At 36.6% G+C, this 10,925-nt stretch overlaps 1 protein-coding gene across 3 annotated transcripts; it reads right to left on the bottom strand.

The window, feature by feature from the left end:
* Positions 1 to 542: 542 nt before the first annotated feature.
* LOC120083958 (trifunctional UDP-glucose 4,6-dehydratase/UDP-4-keto-6-deoxy-D-glucose 3,5-epimerase/UDP-4-keto-L-rhamnose-reductase RHM1) lies at positions 543 to 3,979 on the bottom strand. 3 transcript variants are annotated; one of them, XM_039039866.1, is made up of 3 exons: positions 3,826 to 3,979; positions 1,455 to 3,030; positions 905 to 1,354 (listed from the first exon to the last, which is right to left on the bottom strand). In XM_039039866.1, the coding sequence occupies exons 2-3, from the start codon at positions 3,015 to 3,017 to the stop codon at positions 905 to 907; spliced, it is 2,013 nt and encodes a 670-aa protein (XP_038895794.1). In that variant the 5' UTR covers positions 3,018 to 3,030; positions 3,826 to 3,979. The 3 variants fall into 3 exon arrangements, with proteins under 3 accessions (XP_038895805.1, XP_038895794.1, XP_038895801.1); XM_039039873.1 differs by having other exon boundaries at positions 1,455 to 3,027; positions 3,826 to 3,959; XM_039039877.1 differs by lacking the exon at positions 3,826 to 3,979 and having other exon boundaries at positions 543 to 1,354; positions 1,455 to 3,017.
* Between the last annotated feature and the right edge of the window lie 6,946 nt (positions 3,980 to 10,925).

Raw genomic sequence — 10,925 nt, 5'->3', positions numbered from 1 at the left:
CTTGAAATTCAGGATCACGATTCCTAGAAATAAAAGACAGTACATATAAATGAATTATAAACGTTAAACTGAGAATGTTTCACAAATTGATGATAATCTTTGACGAGTGGTGAAAGTTTAACGTTATTTCTCTTTAATCTCATGTGATTACAAATGTCAGTTAAATAAAAGGAGAGAGAATTAATCAATTTCATAATAGCAACTTGCTTTGACAACAGATAATCAAAACAGAAAGTAACTAATCTGGTTATATACTACAAACGTAAAATTCCATTTTCAGTTTGTATATCTCAACTTATGATTCGTTTTCGTCATCTCATAGATAATCCCATTATTATAATCATGCAAACATGATTAAATTCAGAATTAAAGTAATATTCTATTTAAAAGTAAAATTAGGCTTGGACAAATCTTGTTTTTGGAACGTAGCCACAACTGTATATTAGATTTGGATACTTACAAACGGAATACAACCACAAACTTGCCAAATAAAATGTTCAATTATCAGCAGAGGTGAAACAATATTGGAACTTTTGGAAAAATAGGAATAACAATAATAATCTGCAAAAATTGATACCATTCATTCATAGGATTTGAAACTTGCAGTTATTCTTCGGCACAATGCAGACTATAGTTTTCTGGTATCCTAAAATAATACTTTTAATAGAGCCAGGACCAAAAAAAGAAAAAAGAAAAAAGAAAAAGAAAAAAAAACACTAAAATACATCATCATCAGGTGGATTGAATCTAATCTCACCTTCTATAGCAGCCCAGAGCAGAAACAAATAACAATTAATTATGAGTGAAAATGAAACATCATCATCATAGATGAAATGTGACAACCATAAACATATAACTAATGAGAATGCAATTATGAATCCTAAGTTCTAAAGATAAAAAATTATTAGGCAGAGGTTTTCTTGTTTGGTTCGAAGACGTACTTGATCAACGACTCCTTGATCCCGAGCATCTCTGGGAACTCGTTCTTCAACTTTGAAGCATCCATCTCATTGTTGCTTCTGGGGGCCACAATTACCTTAGCCTGTTCTTCGAGTGTGAAGTTAGCCCACTTGAATTCAGGGTCGATGTATTTCTTGTACATCTCGAGAATCTCATTGTGACTCACAACGCCAGGGTTTGTGAGGTTCCAGATGCCCCTTAAGTTACGCTTTGCCATCTCGATCGAAATGGGCAGAAGCTCATCGAGGATGGTCATGCTGTTTGGGATGTTAACCACCTTATTGTAGCGAGAAATCTTGGTAATGAAGTTGCGTGGGTTGTTCAAGTCAGATGATATCGGCATCCGAACTCGGAGGGTGCAGACATTATCATATTCTTTCAGAAGCTCCTCCACCTGTGATCGGAAATAAAGATTAGCAAGTCAAATAATCACACGATAGAAAGATGAAGTAAGATGAAGTGTGGTAAGGATGCAAGTTCCCCTGAATATGTACCATGGCCTTGGTTTTTGAATAAAAGGAACCAATGAAATTTGGCTTGTCCTCCTCTTTAAATCCAATACCAGAACCCTCTGGATGTTTGGCATCATACTCAAATATACAGCCCGTGGCAAAGTTCATCATCAAGAGCCCGTGCTCCCGGCAAACATCTGCTAAAGTTAAGGTTCCAGCAACATTGGCTCGAATAGTCTCTGTTTTGTGAGATTCACACCAATCAACGTTGGGTCTGCCTGTCACTCCTGCAGCATTAAAAACATGGGTTGGTTTAATATTCTGAATATCTGCCAAAAGTGAGGCTCGATCCTCCAGACGCCCTTTGCCATATGCATAGGGAATGCCTTGTTTATCACATAGCTGTCCAAGAAGGCCGCCAATCCACCCTGTCCTACCATATATCAAAAATTTGAAGGATGATTGGAGAGGAAAGCCTGGATTTCTAGAAGTTGGGACAACCATTTTTGTATTACTTGAAGCGTAAGCAGCTGGTTTTCCCTCTTCAGACCCTTCAAAGTGCCTCTCAACTCCACCAGGCATCATTAGCATTCTAGGATGTGGCAGCAAAGCCCCAGAGACATCACCCCACCAATCAGGGTTCTTAGTGTACCATTCAATTGTCTTCTTCAGCCCTTCTTCCCACGTCGTACGTTCCGACCACCCCAAGTTCTTCAGTTTCTCATCATCCAAGAAATACCTCTGATCATTAAACGGTCTGTTTTCTACAAACTTGATGCTCGCATCTGCATCCATTGAAAATAGTCTGCATATATCCTTGGCAACATCTATAACCCTTCTCTCCTTCTTTGTCCCAATGTTATAAACATGGCCAACCTCTCCTTTGTGAAGAATGACTTCAAAAGCCTCAGCAACATCCTCACAGTACAGATAACTCCTAACATTAGAACCATCCCCATGAATTGGAAGAGACTGGCCTCTCATGGCCAAAAGAATGAACTTTGGAATTAGCTTCTCAGGAAACTGATTAGGTCCATAGACATTGTTTCCTCGGGTTGTGATCACAGGTAATCCATATGACCTACCATAGGCCATCACAAGCATTTCAGCTCCAGCTTTTGTCGCAGAGTACGGATTCGTTGGGAGGAGTTGGGAAGCCTCATGGTTTCCCACAACAGCATCCTCATCTGTCTCTCCATACACTTCATCTGTACTAACGTGGATGAACCTCCGAATCTGGCCAGTGACCTTGCATGCTTCTAAAAGAACATGCGTACCATAGATGTTATTCTTCGTGAACTCAAAACTATTACCAAACGAGTTGTCAACATGAGTCTGGGCAGCAAAGTGCATAATTGTGTCAATCGACTCAGTAATGAGAAGATAATTGACGAGGTCAGCACTGCCAATGTCTCCCTTAACGAATTTGAAATTGGGAGATGGTTTAGATGGAAGAAGGTTCTTCAGATTTGAGCAATAATCAAGCTTGTCAAGTACGACAATTTTGTAGCCAGGATAGTTTCTCACGAGTCTGTTAGCAACATGGGATGCAATAAATCCAGCAGCCCCAGTAATGAGGATGTTCTTAGGAGTGTGTGTAGCCATGTCAAACCAACTTCTACACAAGAAAAAAATTCAGAACATAAAATCACTAACCGGAACAAAAAAAATTAAACTATACATATGAAAAAAAAAGAAAAAAAAGAATTGGAAACTCTTAGCGCAATGGAAGAAACAAAAACAGAACCTTTCAATAGATGGAAATTAGATTCAAAAGTTGCAGATCTAAAAAACTTAAGTCAACAGTGCAATTCCATGGCAGTTATAGTAGCGAAGAAGTAGCAAAGGAGGAAAGAAACAGACCCAGAAGTGCATTATTATTCATTACTAAGCTTCATTGCTGAAGAAACTGAAACGAACTAATCTAAAAAAACCCAGATCATAATCAATAGAACTTCAATTTCCTTCACAAACAGCAAAAAGAACATCCCTGATCAAGAACCAACCATCACAACACAACAGATCAGATCCCCGAATATTCCCAAACCTAAAATCAAATTTCAAAAACAACGTTCAAAACACATCCCATGATCTAAATCCGAATCACCTCAATTCGATCCAACACACATAATCGGAACAAGAAAATGCTTAGCAGGCAAGAAATCAAACATAAAACTAAAAGAAACACCGAACCCATTTCACGGATCCAAATGGAAACAAGAAACACGCAGATCCCAATACACATTTGGCAATCAATACCAAATGCCCATTTCCCGAATAACAAACAACATAAACAAAAAGAAAAAGAAAAGAAAAGGTTTGATCACAATGACGATGATTCAACTTACAGACTTCGATTTGGGAATCAGAATGAGAAATCAGAGAGAGAGAGAGAGAGAGAGGGAGTAGCTACCTCTTATAGAGAGAGAACAGAGAGTAGAGAGAGAGAGAGAGGTCTTCGGGAGAAGGAAATGGAAAAGAAAACCAATAGACGAATTGCGGAAAGCAATGAGGCGAAAGAATGGTGTTCTTTTCTTGTTTATAAATGCGTCTCAAAACTCATTGAAGGCTGGAGACAGTTAAGGGGAGCCAATGGATACCGAAATGACTAATTTGCCCCTCTCACTGTTATTTATTTACTTTACTACTTCTACGCAGCTCCATCCGCGTTCCCCACCGGTGAATTTTAACAATAATTGCATGCGGTCCGCCTCACGAACTGTCGTGGATTCGACACAAATTCCTTTCCTTTCAATTTTCCTTTTCCAAATTCAATTATAAATTTATCTTTTCCTTCAAAAAAAAAATATCTTTATACTTTTATAGGTAAAATATTATCCATAAATTGTCATAAACATTTCAAAACTATTCTAAAAGTGGTATTCTTAAATTTTCAAATAAAAATCAAGTGATGATCGTAGACGATCTCATGATTCAAATTTTTGTCCAAAGTTATTTGCAAATTTCGTGTCTCCATTTTCATAGGTAGTTTCTAAGGCCCCGTTTGGTAAATATTTCCTTTCTGGTTTTTCTTTTTGAAAATTAAGTTTATTTCATCCACATTCTTTAACATGATTTGCATATTTCCTAAGTACAAACATTTAATTTTTTTGGCCAAATTTTAAAAACAAAAACAACTTTTTGAAAGCTACTTTTTTTAGTTCTTAAAATTTGGTTTGTTTTTTAAACTATTGGTGAAAAGTGATAATAGATGAAGAAATTTGAAGGTAGTTTTCACAGGTTTAATTTTAAAAAACAAAAACAAAAAAATAAAATTGTTACCAAACGGGACCTAAATGTTTGTGAATATTTTAGTTATATATCGTAACTTTTAGAAGGCATTTGGGCCCCCTATTTATAGTTGGGCAGGTAGGCTATGTTTGGGGCTCCAAACGCCCCTTAAGTGCTCGATTATTTTGGTCTATTTCCTTACCTCCCTCGTTTTCCATATTCCTATTAGCACTCGATTATTTTACTTCGATTACTCGATCCTCGATGGCTTGTCACACGTTCCTCGATGCACGGTCACTCAATTAGAGATGTCCAATTTTCCTATGGGGATGGGGAATGCATTCCCCGTCCCCGTCCCCACCCTCGCCCCAATTAATTTCTACCTATTTATTTAGTATAGTTATCTAATGTCTTTATTGGGAAAGATAATGAATATGTTTAAATTGAATATTTAAATTTAGATTATATATGTGATTAATTTGATTTATATTTATTTATTTCTACTAAAAGAAATTTATTAGTATTTTTATGCCAAAATTTGAGTAGTTTATCTTTAAATTCAAATTTTCATGCAACTAACATAATAAACAATAAAGTTAATTATTTAATTAAAATTTGTTCACATTGGTGATTTAGATTAATTGATTTTTTACAAAAAAAGAACAAAAAAGAAAAAAAAAAAAAAAAAGAGAAAGTAACAGGGGAAAAATTCCCGCAGGGAACTCGATCCCCCCCCCCCGATCTCCATGGGGAATGAAATGGGGAGCGGGGACGGGGTTGGGGATTGGCATCCTCGCCCCGCACCGTCCGTGGACATCTTTACACCTCAATACCCAGCTTCATGGTCACTCGATACAGCTGCAACCGACACGTGTATACTCGATCATATCGACGTCATACTCGTTGCTCGATTACTTTATACTCGATTATTTTGAATTCAAAACACATTTGAAGGTCACTCGATACCCAGCTTCATGGTCACTCGATACGCTTGCAATCGACACGTGAATACTCGATCATATCAATGTCATACTCGATGCTCGATTACTTTATACTCGATTATTTTGAATTCAAAACCCGTTTGAAGTTCACTCGATACTCAGCTTCATGGTCACTTGATACGCCTGCAATCGATACGTGTATACTTGATCATATCAACGTCATACTCGATGCTCAATTACTTTATACTCTATTATTTTGAATTCAAAACTTGTTTGAGCATGTTACATGATACTCGATTATTTTGGTCCTATTTCGATTATTTTCCTTACTCTCCCTCGTTTTCCTTACTCCTATCAGCGCTTGATTATTTTGCTTTGTTTCCTTCCATCTCTTCTCCTTAGAGTTTCCATTGTTCCCGATCGGCATCGTTCCTGGTGGGTTTTGGAGTTTCCTCTTCTTTGTTCCTGCCAATCGACTGCCATTGTGGTTCTCTTTGGTCAGATTTGAAGAAATCCTTCGTAGATCTAGACCAAGGTATGTTGGGTAGTCTAGATTTGTGTTTTTCTCTAGATTCGTAACTCGTCCTCTTTCATCTTGCCGTTCTGAACGCCACTGTCGTTCCTCCTTTATCTTGTCGCTTCTTTCGATTCTTTTTGCTCTCTTTGCTCCAAACGAGGGTTTCCCCTTACCACTTCTTTCGGTTCTCCAATATTTTGTGTTGTCCCTCTTGTCTATCTGAGTCTGAATTGTACAACCATGTTGGTGTAGGATTGTATCAATTGCAGCAGAAGAACAGGGATCATCTAAGCATTCAAATTCACTAATTTTGATATAATGTAAAGCATGCTTCTGCAGAAAAAGGGGTTTCAAGACATACCTCTTGTAGAACTTCTTCAAGGCTTCTTCTCCAGCTGCAATCTTCTCCATATCTTGTTGTAGACCACCTCAAGATCTTCTCCACTATTCTCTTGTACTCTAGATTGAGTAGTGGGACTCAAAACAAGCTTAAATCAAGGGATGAAGGAGAATAGCTCACTGCAACAACCTTTGTTGAATAACCATTCTTCAAACCAAATTTTCTCTCAAAATTCTGTAGATTGCATGCCTAATTTTCACTCCAATCTCCTCATTATATTGCAAATCAACATGCAAAGAGAAGAGCTGCATGAGTTACAGCTCATGCTTGGAGAAGACAAGGCCAAATGGTTACTATATGTGTGAGCTAGTTAAGTGATGGATAATGGAAAAAACCATTTTTCCATTTGTGTTTTAGTTTTCTTTTCTTTTTTCAATTTTATCCCAAAAAAAAAATTTGATTTAAAAATCTATTTGATTTTAAAAATGAAAAATTAATTAATTTCATAAATTAATTATTAAATAAAACTTAATTAATTTAATATCAAATATTAAATTAATTTTAACACATATCTATCTTTATATATTTAAATCATATTTAAAAATATAAATTCTCACATTCCGTTTAATTCAAAATTAAACTATCTCGTATAATTACTAATTCCCTTAATTCTAATTTGAACGTTTCAAATTAATTTATCATGCTATTCTAGAGCTAGTCCGTTACGAGCTAGTAGGGGGACCTCGCGGACCTACAGATCATGGGCTTCAACAATCCGAGATTAATTGGCTAAACTCATTAGACCAAATTAATCCTCATTCGTTAACTAATGAGTCATTCCACTAAAGCCCATAGTTGCACTCCCCTCACGGTAGATATATTATGTCCACATGATTTAACCATAATCAGCAAATCGACCCTTCACGGTTGGGTCAAATATCTGTTTTACCCCGAGATTACGTCTTATTCCTCAAGTCCCTACTGATCATCTAATGAACAACTGGTTTATGATCCTATCACCAAACCAAACTCTCTCAGCCCAGTGAGAGAGTGAGGTGATAACTTGTAGAAATACAAGTTATTTATACTGTTTTATTTAGATATTGCGGCCAAAAGAAAGGAAAGTTGCGTCGATTGTATAGAAATTAGCTAAGAAATGTGAGAATTATAAATTGTCGTCAATACACCCACTGACACCATTGTGATGGTAGAAAAGAATATTTCAAGTCTGTTTTGCAGGAAATCAAGTCACCACATGCATTCAAGGCTCAAGATAAAAAGAACAACGCATCTACGTCGCATTGTGCCCATCCCATCATTCAGGAATAAAGAGACGATCAACGCAATGACGACGCATGCGACAATCGATCAAGAGCTTTACGATCAACGAAATTTCAACCGCATGCGGTAATAAAAAATAACACCGCATGCGGGCAAACGATCGAATATGTAAAGAGCAACGCAATTGCGGAGGATTCAGACATGTGTACAGCTGTCAGGTGTGCATTTATGACGGGATTGATTGCGTAACAGAAGGAATATTTACTCCACCATTTCAGGATCTGCCTTAACAATAAAGTGGGGACCACAATGCAAAGAGTCAAAGTTTCGCCTATAAATAGTTTCTGCAATTCCATTGAAAGATATACAAGAATGCTTGAATACATAGAAAAGTGTATATACTGATCTGAGAGAGAGACTAGTTGAGCGACTAATCAGAGTAGATCCGGGAAGAATTAAGAGACAAGGCCGAGAGGTGAGTCTCCGGGCAAAGAATCTTTTCGATCCCCGCCGTCGAAGCTCTGTACGAAGGTCACCTTTACCAGACGAGCAAGCCTGAGAGGGAAGCTCTTCTGTTCATCCATTCCACACGTCGGCAAGCAAAACCTCCGTTCAGATCTGTGTCAAGACGTTAATACTCTTCTGTATTTGTTTCTATCTCTTTATCATCACTTGTACTCATCTTCTTAAGCTCTATCATTCACACCATGTATCAGACGCTTAATCTTAGTATTGAATATTATAATCATTTCTATGATCATTTCTCTGTCTATTTCCGTTCACCATAATTCATTTTCTCCATGACGTTTTCTTAATCCCATGGGTAATTAGCAAGAATTAAACAAGTAAATTAATTGGGTTAAGGAAATAATTAAGTTTAGTCAAGGCATGCTAGACGGCATCTTCACCTGTGAGAGCATAAGTGAATATGCCATTCCGCCTATCGAGAGAGGATTGAAAGAATGCGTTAACTAAAGCAAGAAGTACTTCTAGAAATGGAAGCAACCTTGCGTTCACCACGTTCATCCCTGTTTCACCATAGAGATATGAGAATGCGGGCGATCACCGAGAGGTGTATGCCAAGGGAAAGCGAAACCTTAATTACATCTTTAACGTAATTAACAAACTTGCGACGTTTGTACTAATTATTCTTTCTCCTTCTGATTCATCCATAAAGACTTGTCATCGCATTCCACGATCCTTTGTATAAACTTCACAGTCAGTCTCGAACTCAACATCATGTATATCATGTATCTTGTATCTTGTATCACATTAGTTTGAGTTTATTTTCATCGCAATTTATTTTATTAACGCAACTTTAGTTTATCTGCACAATTTTACTCTACCGCAATTTACTTTCCTGTACAAACACACAATCTTTATTAATTGTAAAAACCGGTCGCATATATCACAAATGTAACACATTAATGACAACAATCCCTATGTTCGACCTTGGATTACTCTGAGAAACTTGCGTTGGAATTATACTTGGTTTCAGTGCAAGGAAACTTGTGACAACGCATTACTCCATAGCATACTACAAGCATATAGTTAACAACGCATATATTTAGAAGTAGTAATGCATAACACAGCATCCACCTTCCATTTTCATCTTCACATCATTAAGTTTATGGCAACATGAGCTTGTTGTTCATTCATCCATATTCATATTTGTCCACCTTTGTAAAATAAAGATACAAAATTAAGTTGTCACGGGGCCCCTTGTTCAAGACCTCGATTTAGTACTTGAGAGAACAACCTTCTCCTATCCTTAAATCGGGTAGGTGTGAACTCCATCTTGCACCCTATGTCCCCAGTTATCTATCCGGTCTTACCCCTGAAATGGGAGTCTTATTGAGCCGGCGTTGTTAAGCCAACCCTCAACTATGCAAATCTAAGAGAAATCTCGAATAAATAGGAGTTCATAGTTAGTTTAGGATTAAGATCGAGTTACCTAGGTCATCTAGGTGAAATAGTCAGTCTTAAACAGTAAACAACGTTATAAAATAAGAGTGACTTATTTCTTGGTTCGGATCTTATGCAAACTCATTGCAGAGAACGCCCCCACTCCTCATGTCATAACATGTACGAATTAGGATCACATCGTATGTAGCATTTTACAACTCTTTGTAATAACTACAGAGTAGGTCGCATCCAATGGTGTTACTAGAATAAGGTACCCAACCTCATTCATGTACCATAGATCATTTTGATTATTTACTCGAACCCGATCCACTCTTATGTCTCCATATAAAGTTCAAGTACTCATACAATAGTCATGGGTCTTAGTTTATTGGATTTAGACTTTCATACAATTTATGAGATCAATAACAAGTATATCGATAATATAAAATGTTTATCATTTTACAAACTACGAGTTTTTAGGACATACAACCCAACAGTTGGAGCTCGTATCTTGCTTGGTAGAGGATGGAGATCCTCGTTTGGAGCATGGTAGGGGATGGAGGATGGTGTTCAAATCTTGGTAGGGCTACCAGATCCAATGGTAAGTCTTCTTTCTCTTCAACAGCCGATGATGAGCCACTGTATATTTTTTCCTTCTTTTTATTTTTTATTTTTTTGGACAAAATGTAAGCTTATTTTGCTCTATGCTTGATTTCAATGTTCTATTCTTGGTCTTTGATTATCAATCTCTGATGATCAATGTATCTGTTTTAATAAATGACTATTTTTGTCTGATATCGGTCTCTATGCTTAATTTCAGTGTTCTATTCTTGGTATATGATTATTGGTCTTTGATTATTTTGTCCCTATTTCGATGACTCTTTTCTCATTGCTATTGTTTTTGGTACTTGATTATTGCTCTTTGATTATTTTGCCCCTATTTTGATGACTCTTTTTGCATTGCTACTGTTTTTGGTATATGGTTATTGGTTTTTTATTATCTGTCTTTGATTATTTTGCCCCTATTTCGATGACTTTTTTTGCATTGCTACTATTCTTGGTCACTTATTCTTGGTCTTTGATTATCGGTTTTGATTATTTTGCTACTATTTCAATGACTTTTTTTGTACTTGTTTCTGTTCTTGGTATTTGGTTATTGGTCTTTGATTATCGGTCTTTGATTATTTTGCTACTATTTTAATGACTCTTTTTTATTGATTATAGTGATCAATATATCTAATTTACCATGATACATCATATTATCCGAAATTCAGAACAGATTTAAGAAAGAATTTCGT

Source organism: Benincasa hispida, chromosome 1 (assembly GCF_009727055.1).
Source record: "Benincasa hispida cultivar B227 chromosome 1, ASM972705v1, whole genome shotgun sequence".
Lineage (NCBI taxonomy): Eukaryota > Viridiplantae > Streptophyta > Magnoliopsida > Cucurbitales > Cucurbitaceae > Benincasa > Benincasa hispida.
This window is presented reverse-complemented; position numbering and strand designations above follow the sequence as displayed.